Source organism: Lissotriton vulgaris, chromosome 6 (genome assembly GCF_964263255.1).
Source record: "Lissotriton vulgaris chromosome 6, aLisVul1.2, whole genome shotgun sequence".
In the NCBI taxonomy this organism is placed as follows: domain Eukaryota; kingdom Metazoa; phylum Chordata; class Amphibia; order Caudata; family Salamandridae; genus Lissotriton; species Lissotriton vulgaris.
The window spans coordinates 139,463,139-139,488,092 of record NC_141694.1 but is presented as its reverse complement, the minus strand read 5'-3'; the positions used below and the strand labels follow the sequence as shown (position 1 = coordinate 139,488,092).

The 24,954-nt window shown below is 46.0% G+C and overlaps 1 protein-coding gene across 1 annotated transcript in view; it reads left to right on the top strand.

Annotated features, from left to right (window-relative positions):
• Positions 1-24,954, top strand: part of ACBD3 (acyl-CoA binding domain containing 3) — a 211,217-nt gene that overhangs the window by 119,068 nt on the left and 67,195 nt on the right. Inside the window, exon 2 of the mRNA XM_086926177.1 lies at positions 23,084-23,225. Within this exon, the coding sequence (XP_086782303.1) occupies positions 23,084-23,225 (142 nt within the window). The remainder of the gene's footprint in view (positions 1-23,083; positions 23,226-24,954) is intronic.

Sequence of the window (24,954 nt, the reverse complement as noted above, 5' to 3'; positions counted from 1 at the left end):
TCGCTCGCTCCCCCGCCCCCCCACCAGGCTCTTGAAGAGGCGCTCCGCAGGTCATAAACAGGACCATCTGCTGCATTCCTAGAGAAAGGTCACGCTCGACAATACCCCCGGAGAGGCAGAAGCCACAAGCTTACATGTTTGTGTGTGTAACTAATTAGCTGAAAGCCTGTGAATATCTTAATAAGAATGTCTTATTTTTTTTGTTTCCTGCTTTCTTTGGCTTGTTTAAATTTTTATGTATGACCCATCCATCTGCCATTTCTCCTATCCTTCGTTCTGGTGTAACTCTTTCCCTTCCCTTTGGTTGCTTTCTTCTTTGTTTTGTTAATGTTGCGAGGCTTCTATTTCTGGCATCCCTCCCTTAGCGCGTCCTGCGCCGCAGTCCAAATGAGGTCAGTGAGAAGCGTACCACCGCAATTGCTTAATCAACATATTTAGAGGGCAGTGCCCCTCAGACCTCCCAACACTCTAGTGGTGTTGGGGGAATACATGGAAGTTGCAAAGACAAACAGCAGTCCCTTAAACAGACTGGGGGCCGCTCAGTGAACCAGGGGCAGAGTCTGGCTCACCTCTCTGTCCTCCACTTTTTGTGCTCTCCAGATTATCCTCCAAGGTGTTTTAGCGCCTCCGGGACATTGAGAACAGATTATGGCACTGGGTGCCGCTTTAGCGCCGAAGCGCCCTATCGGTTTTCCACATTATTTGATCTAATCCTTTGTCTGACATCTGCTAAGCAAACAGTCAAATCGTTTTCATTCTGCTGTCCACTGTTTACAGAGAACGTCAGAAAGGGGCCTCTCATACAATTCTTCAAGAAGAGCTTTGCTGTGGTTTGTTGAACAGGTTCTCAGAGCACCCGTTTTTAGACCTGGGGAAAAGGGTGGCTCTTTCAAGAGAACTCGTTTCATGGGCAATAAAGTAGTAACATCACACATTTAAGAAATACAAACATATGTATGTCCATGAAGAAGACAGTGAAATAAATGCTTTTTGTTTTGATGGAATACAATTTTTAAAATAGAAATATTTGCCCGTGTGACCTTCCTAGGACTATTATGTGTTCCTTTCTCACTGTCGCGGTCCCATTGCTTGTTTTTATTCCCACTTAAAGCCCTGCCTCACCCTGCATCTCTGACTGCCCATAGTAATCTTGGCCTTCTAATTCACAAGAGCTTATGTTTTCTGTAGTGTTTCCATCCAACCCCCCCACTCCATCCATCCATCCCCCCACTCCATCCCTCCCCCACTCCAATAATCCCCCCACTCCATCCCCCCCACTCCATCCATCCACCCCCCCCACTCCACCCCATCCCTTCACTCATCCATTCCAGTCCATCCATCTCCATCCATCCATCCATCCATCTCCATCCATCCATCTCCATCCATCCATCTCCATCCATCCATCCATCTCCATCCATCCCCCTCCATCCATCCCACTCCATCCATCCCACTCCATCCATCCCACTCCATCCATCCATCCATCTCCATCCATCCATTCATCCCCCCTCTCCATCCATCCATCCCCCCTCTCCATCCATCCATCCCCCCACTCCATCCATCCATCCCCCCACTCCATCCATCCCCCACTCCATCCATTCATCCCCCATTCCATCCATCCATCCATCCCCCCCACTCCATCCAACCATCCCCCCACCCCATCCCCCTACTCCATGCATTCATCCAGCCACCCCCCCCACTCCATCCCCCCCACTCCATCCCCCCACTCCATCCCCCCACTCCGTCCCCCCCACTCCGTCCCCCCCCACTCCGTCCCCCCCCACTCCGTCCCCCCCACTCCGTCCCCCCCACTCCGTCCCCCCCTCCGTCCCCCCCACTCCGTCCATCCACTCCATCCATCCCCCACTCCATCCATCCATCCCCCCACTCCATCCATCCATCCCCCCACTCCATCCATCCACTCCATCCCCCACTCCATCCATCCATCACTCCATCCATGCATCCCCCACTCCATCCATCCCCCCACTCCATCCATCCATCCCCCCACTCCATCCCTCCCCCACTCCAATAATCCCCCCACTCCATCCATCCATCCATCCCCCCCACTCCATCCATCCATCCCCCCACTTCATCCATCCATCCATCCCCCCACTTCATCCATCCATCCATCCATCCCCCCACTCCATCCATCCATCCCCCCACTCCATCCATCCCCCCACTCCATCCATCCCCCCACTCCATCCATCCCCCCACTCCATCCATCCCCCCACTCCATCCATCCCCCCACTCCATCCATCCCCCCACTCCATCCATCCCCCCACTCCATCCATCCCCACACTCCATCCCTCCCCCGCCCCACACTCCATCCCTCCCCCGCCCCACACTCCATCCCTCCCCCGACACTCCATCCCTCCCCCCGACACTCCATCCCTCCCCACGCCCCACACTCCATCCCTCCCCACGCCCCACACTCCATCCCTCCCCACGCCCCACACTCCATCCCTCCCCCGCCCCACACTCCATCCCTCCCCCGCCCCACACTCCATCCCTCCCCCGCCCCACACTCCATCCCTCCCCCGCCCCACACTCCATCCCTCCCCCGCCCCACACTCCATCCCTCCCCCGCCCCACACTCCATCCCTCCCCCGCCCCACACTCCATCCCTCCCCCGCCCCACACTCCATGCCTCCCCCCGCCCCACACTCCATGCCTCCCCCCGCCCCATACTCCATCCCTCCCCCGCCCCACACTCCATCCCTCCTCCTCCAACGTCATTCAGAGCCACCACAACGTCATTCAGAGCCACCATTCAACAAGAACTGATTCAAATATGTTGTCTCAATGTTTCAAGCTTTATTACAAATGTCACAAAAAAGATGTTGATATTTCACTTCTGTTCTTGGATTTTGTCACAATAAAATACACTGAACATAGTCTTCAGAAAAGTTATTTACAAAAGTTTAAGCTATTAAGCTATTGCCAATATAAATTACAATACCTTTTATTTAAGTATTAATTATTTAAAAAATTAAAAGCCATTGTTATTTGTAATATCAATACATCGAAGTCACTTAAATACAACACGTATTGCATTACAAATGCTATAGGTGTCACATTTGCGAAAGTTAAAACTATTGGCATTGTAAATGACCAAGCTATTAATTTCGCAATTTTCAAAACCAACACATAAGTAAAAAAATTGTCATTTACAATACCAATAGCTCAAACTTTCCTGATGCGAGACCTATTGCATTGCATTGCAAATGCTTGTTTTGCTTGGCCTTTACAAGATCATGTTTAGCTGCGCTGCCAGTGATTCGATTATAATGATGATTGTCATGCGATGGAGTGATCAGTGATCTGTTCACGTTCAGTGATCTGTTGTTGAGCAGAGATATGTTCACATTTTGAGTTAGGTTGGTGTTACTATTTGTTATTGCTGATGCACAAGGTTTACAAATTGAGGATTTTAGGCAGTCAAAGATAATGACAAATAAATGGAGGTTCATGTTGCTTGACTGAATCATTTTTGTCCCATTTTTGTAAAATATATAGCTCAATGCTTTGGTATCTGATGATAGTTTTCGGCCATTTGTAATAAACTGATTCTTGGTTATAGCAAAGAGGTTGCAGAAAGATTTTAGCAATGTTTCACAATCATGTGAACGCTTCCATCACCTCCTGCACCCTCCCGCCTGCATGGAAAAAGGCCAGGGTCCGGGCTCTGTTAAAAAAACAAATCTAGATCCAGAGGATCCCGGCAGCTACCACCCGATCTCCCTGCTACCATGGGTGAGCAAAATTCTCGAGAAAAAAGTCAACACCCACCTAACGGACTTTCTCGAGAATAACCAGCTGTTAGACGCCACTCAAACAGGCTTCCGACCTAATCACGGAACAGAAATCGCTCTGTTAGCAGTCACTGAGGAAACTCGAAAGATCCTAGATCCGGGGGGATCAGTGGCAGTGGTCCTCCTTGACCTGAGTGCTGCTTTCGATACTGTCAGCCATGTCACCTTGCTGAACCGTTTATCGGACGTCGGAATAGCTGGCAGGGCACTGCAATGGCTCGAATCGTTTCTGAGCACCAGGTCTTTCCAGATCTTTGATGGAGACACCGTCTCAACGAGCAGGCCATTGAGCTGTGGAGTTCCACAGGGCTCCTCTTTAAGCCCTGCGCTTTTCAATATCTATATGAAACCACTGGCTGAGGTTTTTCATCCGTTTGGTATTAAAATCATCTCATACGCGGATGACACTCAGCTAGTGGTCTCTCTGGCGCAGGAGGGCGGTCAATCATCTTCATCAGGACTACCGAAATGCCTGGAGGAAGTCAAGGGATGGATGACGACATCCTCCCTCAAACTCAATGGGGATAAAACAGAGCTGATGCTTCTGGGACACACGTCTCCGGTACACTTCAACTCTCTCTGGCCTCCCTGCCTAGGCAATCCCCCAGCCCCCAAAGACAACATAAAGAGCTTGGGGGTCTGGCTGGACAAAGCTCTCTCTTTTAACACTCAGGCCACGAAACTGTCTGCAACCTGCTTTGGTCTTCTTAGGATGTTGAGGAAAGTCCTCCCTCTCCTGCCTATGGAGGCCAAACAGGTAGCCGTCAAGGGCCTGATTCAATCTCGGCTGGACTTTAGTAATGCCCTGTATCTCGGTGCCCCGGAATACACATTACAAAAGCTGCAGATAGTGCAGAACTGCGCAGCCCGCACACTGCTCCAGCTGTCCCGAAGACAATCAGCCAAACCTGGGCTGAACAAGCTGCACTGCCTACCCGTACGACAAAGAATCGCCTTCAAGGCGATGTACATCTCCCATCAGGCATTTTGGCACACAGGACCAGCAATCGGCCGCCAACTAATAACCCAGTACTACCCCACCAGAAATCTTAGATCAAGTCAATCTTTTCTGGCCTTAGTGCCCAGAATAAAAAGGGCAAGAGCTGGAGGCAGGATGTTCTCCCTCAATGCCGCTAAACTATGGAACTCCCTTCCCCTCCAACTCAGGTCCAACCCCAACCTCCTTTCGTTTCGGAAACAACTGAAAACTTTCCTGTTCAATGCCCATCATTAATCTCCTAGCCGAACCCCCTTCGTTCAGCAACTACACCTCACACTAGCTCTTGGACGCCCCTGGGCAGCAATCGCGCTTTATAAATACATATTTCATTTAATTTCATTTAATGTGAATAGAATAGAAAATCGGTTTAATTTCTTCTGTGATGGGGGTGAAACCTATGTGCAAATAATGTTTTAGGGTAGTAGTTTTAGCTAGTATCAGGAGGAGTTTGGTGGCATTTTTGGATAGGCAACATTTCTTGGACCTGTCATTTTCATTACTTTTGCAGCAGCTATTAACAACTGTTGTTCTGAGATACAAATTTCAAACTTAGCTTGCGCCCCTTACCTGGCTCGTGCTGTGGTGAGGAGAGGCTGTGGAACTCTAAATGACGTTCTTTGAAGATCGATTCCCTAGTGCTGCTGATGGTCGTTTTGCTGCACAGGCGTGCAGGGGGGCCATCCTGTGTGGCGTAAAAATATGTGACGCCATTTTGCTGTAAACATTATTGTCCTTTCTTCACATAGCCATTTGCCAACCCCGCAATCTTTGCCAACCACGCTTATTGTGAGTGCGCGACGTAACATGAGAAGCAAAGAGATCTAATGGACGTCGTATCAAGATCTGAATATTTTGAGGAGATCGTTTTTTTTTCAGTAGTGTATAAACTCTGTTTCAAGGTACTTTGAATTCTTTTCTTTCAAATTAGACGCTCTGCAGCATTTAATTTATTTATATCATTTGTAGAGCGCACTGTAACCCTGCGGGCATCCTGGCGCTGAGAGATAGGTGAAAGGAAAGCAATCGGCCGTGAGAGCAAAAGGAAGGTATACCAACAATGTTGTTAATGTTATGTTAAAGTGCATTTTTTATAGCGCTCGGCTACTCTACAAGAGTGTCCCGGCGCTTTCCACAAGCAACTACAGTGTATAACAACATAACAAGAAGAACAGAACCCAAAAGAAAAAAAAGCCCACCTAAACAGAATGATTAAAAAGCCAAGTCTTCAAATTCTTCCTGAATTGAAGCAGGTTGGGAGTGCTACGGAGTGCCAGGGGAAGCGAGTTCCACAGCTGGGAGGCCATGAGGCTGAAAGAGCGCCCCCCGATACGGGCCTTCCTCACGCGAGGAACCACAGCAGTGAAAAGGGATTCAGAGCGCAGTGAGCGAGCAGGGCGGTAAAAAGCCAATCAACAAGAGTATATTACTATTGCACCTGGGAGATTATACCCTCGGAAAGAGCCAGGTCTTGATTTCCTTGCGGAACAGCAGCAATTCGTGAATTTTCCTGATTTCAAATGGGAGGCTGTTCCAAATTTAATCTGCTCATAACATGGACAGTCACTTGTTCCTGAAACTAAGTGTGCACACATTTATTATAAAGGCGCAGATAATCTCCTGTGAAGTTTTGAACCTGTCGTATTAATATAGTAGAACTGCAGAGGTCGGACCGTAGCTCTATAAACAGTACACAAGTACTATTGAGAGGTTTTCATTGCCTTGAGTTATACTGCCATCTAGTGACTATTATTCACATTTGCTTATGATGTCTTAGTAACAGATCAATTTTTCAGCGTTTAAATCAAAATGTAACTTTTCACTATATGTGTAGCAATCTTTAAAGTCTTTTTTCTAGTACAGTTTTACAGTATTGTAGTTTTACATTTTAAGTTTTCCCTTACATTAGGGACATGTAGTTTTCTTTCCAGGATTTTGCTACATTTCACATGGCCCCTACGCAAGGGTGAACCCTTACACGGGGTGAGTGTTCCCTTACAAGAGGGTTGGCCCTACTTTGGGTTAAGTTTTGGGATATTTGTGTTCAATTTTAGTCTTTATTACATTTGTACCCTTACGCGAGGGTGGTGTTTTGACTGGTTTCAGGGGTGAGTCCCTGCGTGCATAAGACTCATTGCGCCGCACGATTTTTCTAGTTGGTTCTACACATTGCTTGCCTCCTCTTATTGGAGAGCTCTCACATTTCATTTTGCAGGTTGTCCATTAGTTTCTTATGGGGCAGGACATTGGGTATAAGTCCCTCTTGTCCACATGTACAAATACGTTGTTCCTGTTTAGGGTGGGGGCAGGACATTGGGTATGTGTCCCTCTTGTCCACATTTTTCATTTGTTGTCCCTTGTTTAGGGTGGGGGCAGGAATTTGGGTCCCAATCCCTCTTTCCACACTTTTACATGGAGTCTTCCCCACATGAGATTATATACATTTTTGTCCTCTATTTACTACCTTTATTAAGAGGGGGAGATGGGTATTTCATATTTTATATTTAGCTTTTTCCCTTCTCTTTTGATATTGTGTAGTCTCTATCCCTCTCGTGATGTTATTTATATCATCCCTGAGTTACTTACTATGTTACTTACCTTTTACTGTTGCTTTTACTGTTTTAAGATGTTTGGTACATGTATATCAACTTATCTTTTGTTGGTATGTTTACAGTTTTAAGATGTTGGGTGTATGTATTTATCTTATACATTTATGCTTGTAGTTATGACGTTTTATTATTTATCTTATCTTGTTTTTTTTAGGTCTATAGTTTCAAGATGTTTAGTTTTGTCTTTCATTTATAAGGAAAGAGATATGTAATATTCTCCTATTACTATCTATCTCTTATGTTAACTTGCTCCTAGCTGCTCAGCCTGTGTGAGTGTTCGGAGTGGAATGTTGGTGTGTGGGCTGTAAGAGGAATGCTTGGATGACTGGAGCAGAGTGACAGTTTGATGGATGGGGCTGAGCAGCTAGCAGGCTGCTTCCGGTGGGACTGTTAATGGATACTTAGGACATCTGACAGAGACCTTCTTACCTGCTTTATCTACTCTTCAATAAAGTTACATTGACTTCACCATACCTGTGTTGTCCAGATTACTACACCATGATATATTTGTAAAATCCTGGTGATATTTCACATAATCTTGAGGTGTAGATAGAATATGACGGTTTTATGGAAGGAGATGAGGTGTGTATGAAAAGACCTGAGGCACTGAACATTATGTTCTCAAGCGAAGTGGAGATTGCAATGCATTTAGAAAAGAAGAAATAAAGATTAGTGAAGACCTCTAAATTGAGATTCCCAGTGTAGTTCCAGTCACAAGTTAAATAGAAGACCGTCCCCATCTTGATCTATTTTGTGAGATTGTAAGTAAGCATCAACTTATTTTAGATGCTGGTAATTGCCTTAAGGACCTGATTGATGAAGAAAAAGGGTAAATCATAAGAATACAATGCAAGCATCTGCTAGAATTTTAGCTGCAAGTGGAGAGTACTTAACTTATTATAGTGGCAACAAATGGCTATTCGGTGTAACAGCAGAGTAGGGCATCATGAGCAATCAATATTGAAATAAACACACTAATACCCATTCTCAGTGCAGTTTGTACACCTAAGAAAGCTCAGCCTGTCATCAGAAAATCCTACCAATAATACAGGGTGTACAAAGTAGGGTCACCAGTTTTGCATTTCCTACATATATGGTAGCTGCCATAGACCAGAAAGATGTCCAGTTGAGTCTGAAAAGCAATGCCTTTGGAAACTGAGGGATTGAATACTTAAACATGAATATAGTAGAGGTTGGCAGATGGAAACGAGGCCATTGGGTTGGTCCTAGAACAGTGACCTCTGGCCAATAAGTGCATACTTTGCACTGTGTGTCTTTCTGCTTTCAAACATTTAAGGGCAGGCTAAGCAGCTGTATGTACAGTCCTTTTGTGTATTTCGATGATTAATTGATCTTGTAGGCCCTTGTTCATTGTTGCCTCGTTTTTAGGTTTCGCCTATTATCATTCGCTTGCGAATGTAATAGGCGAAAATTCAAGGGCTCGATCGACTGGTCAAACCACTGCGGTTTTCTCAGAGTGCATGTGAGTCATGTGACCACAAAAGCGGGTCACGTGACCGCACAAGCATCTCCCTAATCCGCCTTACAGCCCGTGCGTGAATCCCCTCCCCTACCCCTTTACTTCTCCCACTCCCTCCTCGTCGGAATCACTTTCACACGCATATGTTATTTTTTTTGTTGAAGTGAAGCGCAGCACAATGCTTGTTTTCAATTGCACTTTAAATGAAGCCTGTTCACAGTGAGTAAACGACAGCGCTTGCTTTTTTTTAAATTGCACTTTAAAGAAAGCCTGCTCACAGTGAGTAAACTACAGGGTCTGAGGCCAGGTCTGGTGTCCAAACAAACACGGTTACCCATTGTGCGTTACGTCTCACCGGGATCGCTTGATCTCTTGAATCTTTTGTCCTGGCGTCATTCTCAAATCCTTCCAACGCTTACCTCACCCCAGACGCTCCTGACACACATTGCTGTCTATGCTTGCTGTACATTTTGGGGCCCCTGCGATGTCCAAATACCACAATGGGTTTTATTGCTTGAGAGGCCGACTCCCAACTATACCACCATACGAGCCGCCACTCACATCCCTCTTTTGCTGCAGTCTGCGCTATGCATGGCCCAGCTCTCCTGTGTGGTTCCTCAACAACTGAGCAACTTCGTGTCACTACAGGGGCTCTCGACGAGCGGAGGCGAGATAACGCTCACTTCTCCCAGTGCTCTGCGCTGCCGCAGCTCAGTACCCAGCCGGGTCTCGGCCCGTATTTGTTTGCCTTCTTTCCATCTTCAGCAGCTCACTAAGTAGCATCGCGTTTCGCCACAAATCGGTTCTTTCTTCTAAAGCCGATGAATCACCCCGATGTGGCCTGCTCTATCTGCAGCTCTGCTCGCCAGCGTGTGGCTTTTCCTTAAACTGGGACAGCTTTGGATTCCTTACCGCACACCGCTGCGGACACCATTTTGGAGAGCCTGCCATGAAGCAGTTTTAATGTTCACAAGTGCCAGCTCCCAGCTTTTCACTGCACTTCTTCGACCTGTCTGGCATCGGACCAGATATGACATCATTTGAGAGCAAAATTGCTTACTAATAGGCTGATTAAAAAGCATGACCATGACGACTTTAGTAAACGCTATCGGAGATTGCTACCAGCGACACGACGTAACTGGGAGATGAGATCATGCATGAGCTTTTCTTCAATCCTTCGGGTGCTTGGACTTGTTATAGTTGAGTCTTTTAAAACCTATGAACTTTCACAAGGGGAGATAATTTACGATACTATGTAACCAGACTGTAAAGTTTGAGAGAAGTTGCCACTCACTTCATTATGTTGGTCTTTTTAAATTTCCATGGGTAAGTGTGGCAGGAAGGAAGCAGGGAGTACAACACACAGTTCTGAGAAGCGCGGGTGTTTACTTTACACTACCCTTGTCCCACAGATTAAGTGGCGACAGCTCCTTCCTGGGCAGGGCACCTCGGGAGTTGCTGCTTTCACTTATGCTTCGGAATGTGGCTCTCTCTTGAACAATGTTGAAGTCGTCCTTTCGGACAGTGACCGAGGTGTCCGGACTTGTTGACTCTGTCTGGTTAAATCTTTTAAGTGTCTTGTGTTCCTACAATGCTGCTATTTGAGGGACGACCCTTTGCTGATGTTCCGATCTCAGTGGCTACTGCTTACAAGACCATGTATTCGCCCCATCCGGCTTCCCTCCGCGCATCTCCCTACTCCGCCTGCCACACTTCTCCCCTCGCATTCCGCCTCCCACCCCCCCCCCCCCCCCCCCCCCCCCAGGCTCTCCCGCCCCCATCCGGCTTCCCTCCAACTGGTTTAGCTTTACATCATTTCCGTCAGTGAAGTCCTCTAGAAAGCACTTGGTTATGTTTGTGCACACCATGAAACACATTTTAAAAACTGCTGTCGCTTTTTCTGTATAATTGTAATTCCTTAATATCTGTCTGTATAATAACAAGAGATCTCTTAACAAAGGTGAACAATGTCGAAGTCGTCCTTTCGGACAGTGACCGAGGTGTCCGGACTTGTTGACTCTGTCTGGTTAAATCTTTTAAGTGTCTTGTGTTTCTACAGTGCTGCTATTTGAGGGACGACCCTTTGCTGATGTTCCGATCTCAGTGACTAGTGCTTACAAGACCATGTATTTATTCCATTGTGTACGGATTTTCCGCGGTAGATGCTCAGAAGAATTGTGAAGTGATGCTATGTCTGTAAAGGTGCTTTTGAGAAAAACAATGCATTCCTATACCTTAACGTTCTAACCACACAACAAACATTGCTCCAGTTGGAACTATATATTTCCATCTAGTCCTTATGAAATGTGTTCTTTTTTCCCTAGTTGTCTCTATTCTAAATTAGACTTTGTTCTTGAGTTGTGATGCAGCGCTTTATAAATATTATGGGATTCCAAATGTTAGATGAGCAAACTGGAACTTAAAGTCTAAGAGGTTTCCCTGGCTGCTCTCCTTGTCTACGAGAGATTCTCGGTGGGCCTAGGAGGGGGCAGTTTGCAATGTGCAAGCATAAATATGGACATGTGGGTATTTTTGCATCAACTGTTAATTTGGGTGCGTTGAAATTCGTCTTGAGTGCAGGTTATAATCTGTTGTACAGTACCATCTGATCAGATTCACATTAAAACAAGTTTTGCACTCCGTGTTTGTGGATTTCTATGAAAGCTGAAAAGTGCAAGATGTATGCATACTTTGTGGTTAGTCCAGAGGATCAACAATGTCGACCCCCCCCATCATGCCCTGAACAAAACTGTCTCCCCTGAAGTGAAACATGAGCCTGCCCTGCCTCCTTTATGCTGTAATAGCTTCTTTCACTGTCTCGGCCTTTTCATACATCTGTTTGGGCGTTACGTGGAACTACGTTTGGATTGTTTCCTTTTGGATGTGTCATAAGTTTAATTTAAGTAGTTTTCCCTCTGGCAAGCGTGTAGTAGTGTCTGCTTGAAGACATAACGGTTTAGGAGTACTAGACTTGTTTAATTGCTGTTCAGATACTTTAGTCCCCTTTTTTAGGTCTCGCCTTTACCATTCCGCAGGAATGGGAAATGGGGAGAATTCAAGTCGGCAAAATCCTCTTCAAACCAAGGGCTTTCAGCCCCGCGGTTTTCTTGCAGTTCACGTGAATCCTGGAGCAAACATGCACGCGCATTCACGGCCAGGGCTTCTCCTCCCCTAGCAGCACTCCTCCCACACCAGCAACTCCCCCCTCCCACACCAGCATCTCCCCTCTCTCTCCCCGCAAACACAGCCTTGCCCTAGAAGCACTCCTCCCACACCAGCACCTCCCCTCTCTCTCCCCGCAAACACAGCCTTGTTTTCATTCTGTGCAGTGCAGCACCATCGTTGACCCGATTTTGTAAATTAAGATGCTTTGCCAACACATGCTTGTTATCACACTTAAGGTAAATCTATTATTTTTTCAAACCCTTTGTGAAGTGTGTGTACAAGCTTTGTTTATGGTAGGCACGGGAGAGCCAATGCAGCAACTGGAACCCAGTTCCAGTTCGGTAGCTTTGGATGTTTCGCCACTTCTTCCCTATTGAGAACTGAAGGAGAGTTCATTTGTTTTTGCGCTGCGTTCCTCATGCACGTCTCGCCACCTGCGCTGCTCTCTTTTACCTTCCTCTTTCCTGTTGCGTTGAATTGTGCGCTTCCCCCAACTGCCTACCCTGCTCCCGCGCCCTTCATGTTGCTTTCACGTCCCTCCGGCCCTCTCCACGTTGCTTACGTATCCATTCCCCCACCCAACCCCATATTGCTCTCACATTCAATGGTGTTGCCTCTGCACCGCCCAAACCTCTGCCTTGTTTATGGTAATGCCGTACAACTAATTGTGACTGACTTCCATTCCTACTGAACCAGGCTGTAAGACTGGTGTTTCTGGCAGTGGGAATACAGATTTTTTTTAAACAGATGTCTGTTCGTAAGTCTGCTTAGTTCGCCTAACTCTGTCATGGCCGCGCATAGCACAAGGCTCCGCCCAGAAGGTATAGTATTACTGACAGTGGCAGCATAGGTTGTAGGCTGTAATGCTGTCTTGCAGCAACAGATAGCTGGCTACTCATACTTTCAAGAAGCAGAGCACGCAAATCACACGGAATTCAGGCAAAGGGCAAAAGCTGGACGGGCTACAGCACAAACCCCCTTCCGACACCACCCTTCCTTTAAAACTCGAGGACACAGGAGCAGCCTCATCACCCACTGGAACAAGCAGGAACACCCCGCCCCATGGTTCCACCCGACTCCCCCCCCCCCCCCCGCCCCCCTCCCACACCAGCACCTCCCCTCTCCCCGCAAACACAGCCTTGCCCTAGCAGCACTCCTCCCACACCAGCACCTCCCCCTCCCACACCAGCACCTCCCCTCTCTCTCTCCCGGCAAACACAGCCTTGTTTTCATTCTGTGCAGTGCAGCACCATCGTTGACCCAATTTTGTAAATTAAGATGCTTTGCCAACACATGCTTGTTATCACACTTAAGGTAAATCTATTATTTTTTCAAACACTTTGTGAAGTGTGTGTACAAGCTTTGTTTATGGTAGGCACGGGAGAGCCAATGCAGCAACTGGAACCCAGTTCCAGTTCGGTAGCTTTGGATGTTTCGCCACTTCTTCCCTATTGAGAACTGAAGGAGAGTTCATTTGTTTTTGCGCTGCGTTCCTCATGCACGTCTCGCCACCTGCGCTGCTCTCTTTTACCTTCCTCTTTCCTGTTGCGTTGAATTGTGCGCTTCCCCAACTGCCTACCCTGCTCCCGCGCCCTTCATGTTGCTTTCACGTCCCTCCGGCCCTCTCCACGTTGCTTTCGTATCCATTCCCCCACCCAACCCCATATTGCTCTCACATTCAATGGTGTTGCCTCTGCACCGCCCAAACCTCTGCCTTGTTTATGGTAATGCCGTACAACTAATTGACTGACTTCCGTTCCTACTGAACCAGGCTGTAAGACTGGTGTTTCTGGCAGTGGGAATACAGATTTTTTAAAACAGATGTCTGTTCGGAAGTCTGCTTAGTTCGCCTAATTCTGTCATGGCCGCGCATAGCACAAGGCTCCGCCCAGAAGGTATAGTATTACTGACAGTGGCAGCATAGGTTGTAGGCTGTAATGCTGTCTTGCAGCAACAGATAGCTGGCTACTCATACTTTCAAGAAGCAGAGCACGCAAATCACACGGAATTCAAGCAAAGGGCAAAAGCTGGACGGGCTACAGCACCAGCACAAACCCCCTTCCGACACCACCCTTCCTTTAAAACTCGAGGACACAGGAGCAGCCTCATCACCCACTGGAACAAGCAGGAACACCCCGCCCCATGGTTCCACCCGTTGTCACATCTAGTGAGTCTGTGCCATCGGCTGCAGATGTCTTTGTTTGCACCCTTTCAAATTCATTTGGAAAATAGCTTTTAGGCGTAATATTTGTGTAGGTAAAAAATTAGATTGGATGCTCAGCTGAAGCATTCTTTGCCCATGAATTTGCCAAGCCCCTCAAACTGTTCATCACAGAGCAGCTTAATCACAATATGTTGATGCCGATAATGTGAATATAGATCAAGTAGTTATCATGGCAAGCACAGTGCCTCATGTAGGGTTTGCTGCAGTGTGCTAAGTTCCTGACTGGCAGAGCGTCTGCACAGTAAGCTATCCCATCAGTGAGCAGCAATGAGATTAGAGCAGGGAACTTTTCTCTCTTGATTTGACGATTTGATGACATTGAGCTGTTTGAGTTCCCAATCCATGCTGCTGCAGTCCAAATCTGGGTTAGTACTTTACTTGGAGCATGCCTAAAATAATTGGCAGAACCACTAGACCCCAAAGGCAACGCCACTCACCCACGCAACGCCACTCACCCACGCAACGCCACTCACCCACGCAACGCCACTCACCCACGCAACGCCACTCACCCACGCAACGCCACTCACCCACGCAACGCCACTCACCCACGCAACGCCACTCACTCAAAGCCACTCACACACACGCAGTGCCACTTTCACCCGCACTGTGCAGTGCACAATAGGTCTCGCAGTAGGAAAGTTGGAGCTATTGGTTTTGTAAATGACAAAGCCCTTTATGTTTTTAAAATGAAAACAAAAATAAAAGGCATTGTTATTTGCAATTGTAATAGCTCCAACTTTCCTACTGCGAGACCTATTGGCAACGCCAGTGCTTGTTTTTTTTTAACCAGCTTTAGAATTTCTTGTACCAGACATCAGTGAGTTCTTGCTAATTGGCTTTAGCGTTAAATGCAGATGGGTTGAGTTTGCTGTGGCTGTCAGGAGCACCCCGGGGTACGCTAACAACCAGGCTGTCCTGACAGCTCTGCCTGACTGGAGGCCAGCAGGAACCTGTCTCAATGCTTCTCAGGTGGCATGGAGGCAGCGGCCTTCCCAATAATGGAACTCCCTTGCTCCCCGACCCGTAGCTTTGTTGAAACACAATTCACAAGGTTCTCATCGAGCATGTGCAAAAAACAACCAACAAGCACTGGCGTTGCCAATAGGTTTCTCATTTTTAAAGTTGTAGCAATTAGTTTTGTAAATGACATTTTATATTTATATATTGTTATTGACAATGCCAATAACGATATATAAATATAAATTGTCATTTACAAAACCAATAGCTCCAATTTTCCAAATGCGAAACCTATTGGCAACGCCAGTGCTTGTTAAGTGTGGCATCTATGATGTGGCTTGGCTTGATTAGGGATTAAGGAGCCTTGTGCTCTATCCCTCCTTTATTGTGCGGGGTTCCTTCGGGAGGAAGAGAGGGTACTCGTAAGCACAATGAGATTTGAGGGTAGCCTGGCCAGTCGTATGTTCCTGTGTGAAGCATCCCTGTATGTATGGAGCCACAACATCATCAACCAGACTTTACACAACTGCGAACTAGAATCACTCAATGTTCCAACAATGTCAGTTATATGCAGCACTTGCACTCTACATACTAAAAAGGATTACTGCCTGTGAATCTTGTGGAGGCATGTTCTTATTATTTGAGTCCACATATACAAAAAATATTGGTGCTGGCCTGTCTAAACAACGCAGTAGCTGATGTTTTTACCCCCAAAAGAGAGAACTGTGTCAACGAAAACCTCACCACTTTAAAACTATTGAGCTCATAACCATGTATTAGGAGGCTTTCTGAATCCTTTGATTAGGCTACCTTTAGTGCTTAACCCCTTCCACGCTCATGACGAGCTGGGCTCGTCATGGTGTAGCCTCCTCGCACGCTCATGACGAGCCCAGCTCGTCATGAACATGGGTTTTTTAAAATCTCAACATACGGCCGTAATTACAATCGCGCCCATGAGGTTAACACTAGTGGGGGGTGGGGTAATTTCAGCTTCTAGCCTGTGACGGAAAAAGCCCTGTCACCTCGTGTTACAGTTGTGGATTTAGGTATGTAAAGTAGAGCTTCATGGCCCGGCTGAAAGTGATGTTCCAACTAGTGCCACCTGAATTTGACTGAGAGAAAACAGAATTTGCCTTTGGTAAATTGATCCAATGGTTGCGGTTAGGCTTTCATCTCTGAACAACATTCTAGCATACCTGTTGGTGATTGTTAGAAATGCTGTACTGGGTAAAAGGAACTGTTACTTATTCTCTACACTGGATGTTCCCTTTAAGAACTTTGATTTGGATTTGGCTCCTAGTGCAGGAACTTCAGGATTTTAGACACTATTGTGTCCAGAAATCTAGTGATCATACATGCAACCACTTTTTAGGTCGAACGTCAGCAAGACGTGTTGAATTCACTATACTGAGTGTAATCACCCCTGCTGCTTGGCATAGGTTGACTCTTGCATCGCTTTTCTTTGCTAGGTCGGCAGCCTTCGATACCTTGCCTCCCTCGGTCCTGGCTGCAAGGCTCCGAGAGATAGGAGTTGGAGGTCCAGCCCTTAGTCTTCTCACCTCCTTTTTACATCAAAGGAAACAGAGTTAAGATACGTAACTTTCTGTCCCCTCCCAAACCAGTGCAGTGTGGGGTCCCCCAGGGATCCCCCTTAAGCCCTACCCTTTTTAATATCTACGTGGCCCCACTTGCTAGGGTAGTGAGATCCTATGGTTTTGTGGTGCTGTCGTATGCCGACGACACTCAAATCATGGTCTCCTTGACACAGTCTGTGAGCGACTCTGCCCTGAACTTCAGAACATGCACGGAGGCAGTCTCCCATTGGATGATCCGGAACTTCCTAAAGCTTAACGATCTTCGGGGGTAGTCAAGACCTCTGGTCTAAAGACTGGTGGCCGGACTCCCTTGGGGACTGTCCCCTTCCCTCCCATCTCGCTAAGAACCTGGGGTTTCTGATAGATACCACTCTCTCCTTTGACCGTCAGGTCAGTAGGACCGTGCCCACCTGCTGTGGCATTATCAGGATCCTTAGAAAGATCGCATGTTATCTTTCTCTGGATGCTCGGAAACAGGCTGCAGTGGCTCTTGTCTCCTCGAGATTAGACTACTGTAATGCCCTGTATGTAGGTATGAACAAGAGCCTTGTCCATCGCCTATAGATGGTGCAAAATGCTGCGGCCAGGATGGTCCTCAATCTTCTGAGGCTCTCCTCCGCAACCCTGGCCAGGAAAACCCTTCACTGGCTCCCGGTCCACTCTAGGATCTCTTTCAAGCTTCTTTGCCTCGCCCACGGGGCTATTTATGGCTCTGGATCACAGGGCATTAGGTCCCTCCTTCATCCTTACTCCCCCAGTAGAGCCCTTCGTTCATCCTCCAAAAATCTTCTATCAGTCCCTAGATTTGCCAAAGCAAAATGGGGAGGTAAAGCATTCACCACTGTGGTCCCCAAGCTCTGGAACTCTCTTCCTCCTGTGTTGGTGGGATTACCCTCTCTGGCACGCTTCCGTAAAGAACTGAAAACCTGGTTCTTTCGTGAGGCCTATTCGTAGACGTGGGTTTGGTGATCTGAAGACATTTGGTTGCTGTTTGGAGCCTTGATGCCCTTGAGCTAAGTTGCGCGTTATAAGTCCCCCTTCATTCATTCATTCAGGTCCACATTGGTTGGCGCTCCTGATACATCACTTTTTTCGCTCAGGAGCACCAACCAACTACAGTTTCCTTACGCTATTGGTGTTTGTGTTCCTTTGGGGACTACTTTTATTTATTTTTTGTTTGCATCTACTTGTGGATTGTAATGTGTTCGTATTTTTACTTTGTGACAGCTTTTTTCAAAATGTCCTCATGTAATAATCAGCCGAGAGGCAATAACCGACAGTTACCTAGGTGTCCCTGTGGAGTTCTAAAGGTACCTCTATTAGCCACATAAGGTACTGCACCCTTGATACAATTATAAAGAGAAAGCTAACAAAAATCGTGCTTCCAATAAAACAAATGTAAATGTATGCTCATCTGCAATCTTTCTCTTTATATTTGTATTAATGGTGCAGTACCTTATGTGGCTAATGAGTTCCCATTACAACTCCACAGGAACACCTGTACATGTATTTATGTAGCGCAAATCACCGACCCGGTATTTAAGCGCCCGCTTAGGGAACCCGTCGTGGTATTCCCCTGTGAGATAACCCCGGCAGGGTATCCACAAGGTGAAAGCCAGGCATCCCACCGCGAGGGGCCGTTGTGGAGATTAAGCAAGCTATTGCCCAGAGTCGCAGAGTGTGAACCCGTGAGTCGAGTAGGCACCTGGAGCGAGAATTGTCGAGTCCGTGGAATTTTTGAGCCCAAGACCCGCCGAGGCGGGGAATTGAACCCTGGTCCAGGGCCGATCTCAGCTTCCGGGTCCGCCGCCTCTAACCCCTGAGCCACACTTCTCCACCTAGTAGCAGCCTGTGGTACTGCACCCTTTCCTTTATTCTTAGAATTTCTTTTATTACTTATGCTACTGCTGGGTTATTTTTTGACAAAAAAATAAAAAAGTATATCATTTGCCATGTCAATAGCTCAGACTTTCACTAATGCGACACCTATTGCATTGCAAATGCTTTTTGTTGAAGTTGCCGTCTGCATCACTTTTTCACAGTCGAGGCTAGATAAATGGAATTGTCAAAAGTGCTAGGACCTTCCTCACACTGAAATAACATATTGAAATAGATTTTCAACTTGATGAAACACTTATGAGGAAAATTATAGGTATGGTGCCTCCTCTACAAGCAGTGTGTTTAGTTATGCTAGAATCCAGCTATATGCTTCAGATAGGCATTTTGCCCGGTAACGAAATTCTAGGGCATTTTTTAGTCCCTCATTCGGTTTCCATTCTTAGGACAATATTGTCCTTTAGCTGCTAAGGAAACACACAGGTTGCTCCTTGACCTGCAGATTCTGAAGAACATCCTGCACTTGACGTGTAACCAAAGAATGGTGAGACGCGTGTTCTCGTGGAGACTGAGCTTGGATCATAGCCATGTTGTTAGTCATGGCCTACTGAGCAAGGACACCGTTAACTGCTTTATTATTCTCACTTGTACGGTACACTCTGGACCTGTGCTATTTGTCAGCTGGCCATAAATGAACATTTGTTAATTTGACAAGCAACTATTTAGTTGCATGCTTCAGCGTTTTTTAATAGGTTGGTTAACCGAATGTGTTTTGGTCTCAAACGTTTTCATTTACTTATCTTTGGTATTGGAAGATAGTTGTGAAAGTGTTTTTTTTGTCTCCAAAAGAAACTCACCATGTGGAGGGTCTCGATACAGATTCAAAATCTCAGGCAGGTGTGTCATGTCCTGAAGACTTCTACATTTTCTCATTTTATTTCTCATTATCTGGGTACTTTCATGGCTGTTTTTCTATCTAATCTTTGTTCTTTTCCTCTTGCCTTTTTGCAGCAGTGTTGTTATCCATTGTGTGTGGTACCTCAGTGTTATTTAAAATGTGTACTTATGCCGTTGTTTTCATGGTTTCTTTTACTGAATCCCTTTACCTTCGTTCCAACTCTGTCTTCCACTATATCCTTGTAACCCCACGCTTACGCTGCTTCTCTATACATTTATTTTCCCCAAATATCACCCCTTCCCTATTCTCTCTTCATTTCAGGTATGATCCCCATCCTCAGGTAATCAGAACCGGAACAAATAAAATTGGATAATGTTTAGATGGGTCTTGGGTCAGCTCTCTTCATCTGTTAGTTTGTTCGACTGTCAGTCAACACAACATGGGGCAATGGTCCAGCCGCTGCATCTCTAGCACTGTGAGTTTTAATATTTTCCTTATCACATGTGCACATCCGCCCAATAATAAGGGTGTTTTATGCCAAGGCTGAAGGCCTTCAACTTTATCAATATTTGTTTCTTTCCTATCTTTTTCATTTGAATTTTTTTTTAGTTAAAGCCAGTAGTAGCTTTTCTTTATGCCAATAAGAAACAGGTTCTATATCTGCGCTAAATACACCTAGCTGCTAGGAAGCATCTGCACTGTTCTAAACAAATTAAATGTGAAGTTTTTTGATGTTGTTTTTTACTTTAACCCCTTCCATGCTGGTGACGAACCCCAGCCGTCATGCACTACGGTGCTCGTGTGCTGATGACAGCTGGGGTTCGTCACGGCCCGCCCGTGTTCGTCCGGCGGCCGCACACGGGGAAAATCGCGGCCGCATCGAAGGGGTTAAAATTGTTATTGAAAGCAAATGGTGCCACATTTAGGTGTTACAATACTTTTTAGGTCTCTGATCTAGACAACGTGCATGGGCTGTTTCAAAAAATACCTGTTGCATGTATTTGGCCATCCCGCTCATCGGCTTGACAATTGATAGCTTCCACGTTGCTCCATTATTCCTTCTCTCCATTTGTCAGTGGCATGCATGTGTCATTCCTTTTCCCGTCTTTAGCCCAGCCAGAGAGCACGGACAAAGTATTACTATTCATACACAGCAACCATTTTAACCCCTTCCGTGCGGGGCTGTTTCCCCCGCTGTGCTGAGGGGGCGGGGGGCGCGTACAGCGCCCCGGTGCTCATGACGAGCTGAGCTCGTCATGGCCACACCCGTTCCAATGGAACGTTCAGCACAGCAGGGGAATCAGCCCAGATTGCGAGCGTTCCACGGAACGGGCGAGGTCATGACTAGCTCAGCTCGTCATGAGCACCGGAGCGCCGTAGCTCATGACGAGATCAGCTCGTCATGAGCACCCAAGGGGTTAAGAAATGTTTTCAGGACTATATTTTTATTTGGTTTAAAAGCACTCTAGACCTTGCTCGTGCTTTTCGCAGCGGCACACTTTTTGCGTTAATGAACTCTTAAACCGTTCCAACATGCTGCCGTAATGTTGACGCTCTTATGCCTCATTGTCAGTAGTCTGTTTATCTTTCCCCGTATTTGTGCACGAGTGGTTTTTGGCATCTTCTGTTACACTCACAGTAAGCTGGACTTGCCACACTATGGGACATGCTGCACAGGTTTGTTAGAGAGAACTTGTGTCCAATACACTCTTGATGTGGGATATATATATATATATATTCACAGTTGTTCTTAATCTTGTTATATTTGCCAGCTGTCCCCGCCCCTGTCACTTTACTTCCCACCACGACACCTGTAGTTGTTTGTCCCTGCTACGTCACCACTTCCCCCACTGCTGCAGGCGAGGACCCTCCCACCCCCATTTCATGCTCGGGGACTGCTAAAAAGCATCAAAAATTAACATAAACAAAAATAATAGCTCTCACTTTGCTGAGACCTATTGGCTATCTGCCAGTGCTTGTTATTGTTACTGGCTTTTAATAAAAGAGAAATGTAACAATCCCACCAGTTAGCCAGGCCGATCTGTTGACTTTGTCAATGCTTGTTTCTCTATTTTAGCGCTTGTAGCCTTTTTTCGCCTCTTAAACCACGAATTACACATTTTATGATTACAGGTCTGCACAAATAGACACACAGTAACAGGTCTTGAATTATCTTGAGACTTTGTGGCATTAGTGTTTATAGAAAGATTTTTATGAAAACGCTTGGTTTTTGCCTTGATCGAGACTTGTCTAAATACTCAAATTCAGAATGTCTAGACCATGTGTCTTGACTTGCTGGAAACAGAGAAAAGGCTCTTATTTCTTCCCCAAAACAACTGGAATAGGGTTATCAGTGATACCATATTTTCTCATTTAATCTGTGGGCATACCCTTTACTTAATCTTGCTGGAATTTCTTACCACGAAGTTGTGGTTTATTCAAATTTTGATTATCTGTCATGTTATTAGGCTACTTTAATTTGAGCATGTTTCAGCGGTTTGCGATCCCACCTCTGAAATCGAGAATTCAGTATAAGGTGCTATGCTCGATTCATCGGACCTTCTACAACACTGGGACTAAGCAATTTCCCCCTACTACCACCTGACAGAGCTGTTAGATCTGGCTCTTTCTTGCTTTATCTTGTTTTCAGATACCATGAAGTACATTTTAGTAGAAAATCTTTTAGTGCTCTGGGTTCCTCTGGAATATCTTGCCCAGGAAATTGCAAAAAAGTTGTCTTGCATGTCATGTTTTGTTTCTGAAGCCCCATTTGATTTGCTAACCTGCTGTTTGTCCCAGGCTGCCCTAATGCCATGTTACCCACAGGTGTAAGCTTGAACTTTCTAAGTAAATTAAATAGAAACAATAAACAATTAAAGGCTTTGGCACAATTAGTACTGTTGTCCCCCCACCCTAGCTTGTGTTAATTGTCAGAAAAAGTGTTTCTTTGCATCCAAAGCCATTAGCCCAGTGGTTCTGATTAGGCACCATATTCCATATGTGACATATGGTATATGATATTTAGATACACGTATGATATCGATATTTATTTATTTTCTCGTAATATATCATGTTTAAATTTTTGAATAGTGATACTTCAGGACTGCTGGAGGAAAACACGAGAAGGAAGCTATAAGAAGCTTCACTTAGTCTTCCTGCACCAGTTAATACTTCCATTGCTGTGTGTGCTCGGCACTGGAAACTCACCAGTGTGAGCTTGTTGTAATTCTCTTCTGTTATGCAGATTGATAATTTAGCATCTTTGAATGGGATCCTTTTGCGTCCAACCACTAGAGCTAAAGGCTGTGTCCATCTGTGGGGTGTTGTTTGGGAGTGTGAACCTCGCTCATGAATCAGAGAAAACTATCATTTAGGTTCTTTTTTATGTATTTTGTGTAGCCCCACTTGCCACTTTATAGCAAATATATACTTTGGTGTGAGCTAAATTTAAGCATATGTATTTGTTCTATTCATTTACATTTCTCAATTTGCTTTGTATTTTCTTTTTTTCAGACAAAGATGGCAAGGCGTTTCATCCTACGTATGAGGAGAAACTCAAACTGGTGGCTTTGCACAAGCAGGTCCTTTTGGGACCCTATAATCCAGACACTTGCCCCGAGGTGGGATTCTTTGATGTGCTTGGAAATGATAGGAGGTAAAGTCTTTTGTGGTAACATTCCTTTCTTGCACATAGTGTTAGAATTGTAAGACAAGTAAGTTATGGCTCCGTTACCATCTGAAACAAAAAACATTAATGGGTGTTAAGGTTGAGTTTTGGTCTTGAACATTTTAATGCAGATGAGTACCTGAATAAGGGTTGTGTAATTTTATTGAATATTTGCCAAGAGATGCTTCAAAAATCTACTACAAAAGGGGGTGGTGATGGACGGAGCATCTGAATCAATCAAACACTCACACCCAGTCAAAAGATCCGGGTTTAATCCATCACCGTTCTTTAGCCCACTCTGCCACCCCAGTTCAGACATGGCTATATGCAAATCAGTCTGACCCTGTGCCTCATGGGAACAGTCCAGCCCGAACTGCCAAGCCATGTCTTCCCTGGACCGGAAACAAGCTTCCGAGGCACAGGGTCAGACTGAGTTGCATATAGCCATGTCTGAACTGGGGTGGCAGAGTGGGCTAAAGAACGGTGATGGATTAAACCCAGATCTTTTGACTGGGTGTGAGTGTTTGATTGATTCAGATGCTCCGTCCATCACCACCCCCTTTTGTACCGCGTCAAAAATCTAGTAGTCTGATTATACAAAAGTTTTTCATTATATCAGAACTATGATAAACGCTTCTCTGATCATACCAGGACTTGTATTAGGTTAAGGTTTGGGTTGTAACAAGGCAGCAGTTACACCACATTGCCGATTATACTGGGCTCTGATATACCAGGGATCCATTTATGTCAAATCTTTAAAAAGTCGAAGACTCTGCATGTGCAGAGGCTCTTTTATGAATTGGATTGGTTTTGGCCAGGTCTTTGAAAGTGGTAGGGGGTTGACTATACCAGAATTTTGCCTGTTAGGAGTTCAGATTTCATCAGAGTAGGAATTTCTTGTTCTGCTTGTACCATTGCTGTGTCTTAACTATACTTTCTATGGAAGCATCTTGGGAATTGCTCTAATACATTGGCTGTTTTAAACATACAAAATAAACCCGGATTTTATTTAGTGGTTCAGTGACACTTAGTTTTACCTTCTCCACTTTCTGTAATCTTGACGGATCAATTCATTGCACTGTACCTCAGTTCCCTTGTTCGCCAAGCCCTCTGTCAATCACTGGACATTTACAGTTAACATCTAGATGAACTGTACAAAGTCTTGAATGTTCATGGGTACTGCTCATGAAAAATTACCAGATCCAATCTGACACCATGGGATCATGCTATGGTAAGGTTTCTGTGGCTTGGGCGTGGCCAGGAAACACTGCCAACAGGACGTGAGCCTCCGCAGCTCTCCGTCTGTCTGCCCCAAAATCCTTCGTTTATACTACATAACCCTCGGAATCCTGCCCCACCTAACCGGGGAAAGATTGCTGGAGACCCACTGAGGCTGGGGGTCTGACTTGGGCCGAGGGGTCGCCAAAGTGCGTGTTGCTCGCGGGCTTCGCGGGCAGTGCCCAATCTGCATCGGAGCTTGTCGAGGCTCCTGGGCCACCGCATGGAGATCGCGCTGGACTGCGGTGGCCCCCCAATGTGCCCTTGATTATTAGGATGCCCTGAGCGGCGCCTTGCTATGCTCGCTCACCGGGGCGTGGTTGCTGATCCTCTGTGGGGATCGTGTGTGGTGATGGTCTATTGGGTTGTGGCCTACTACGGGACCCCACCATATATTGGTGAGCTGTGCTCCTGGGATGCGCTGTGGAATCGGCGCCCA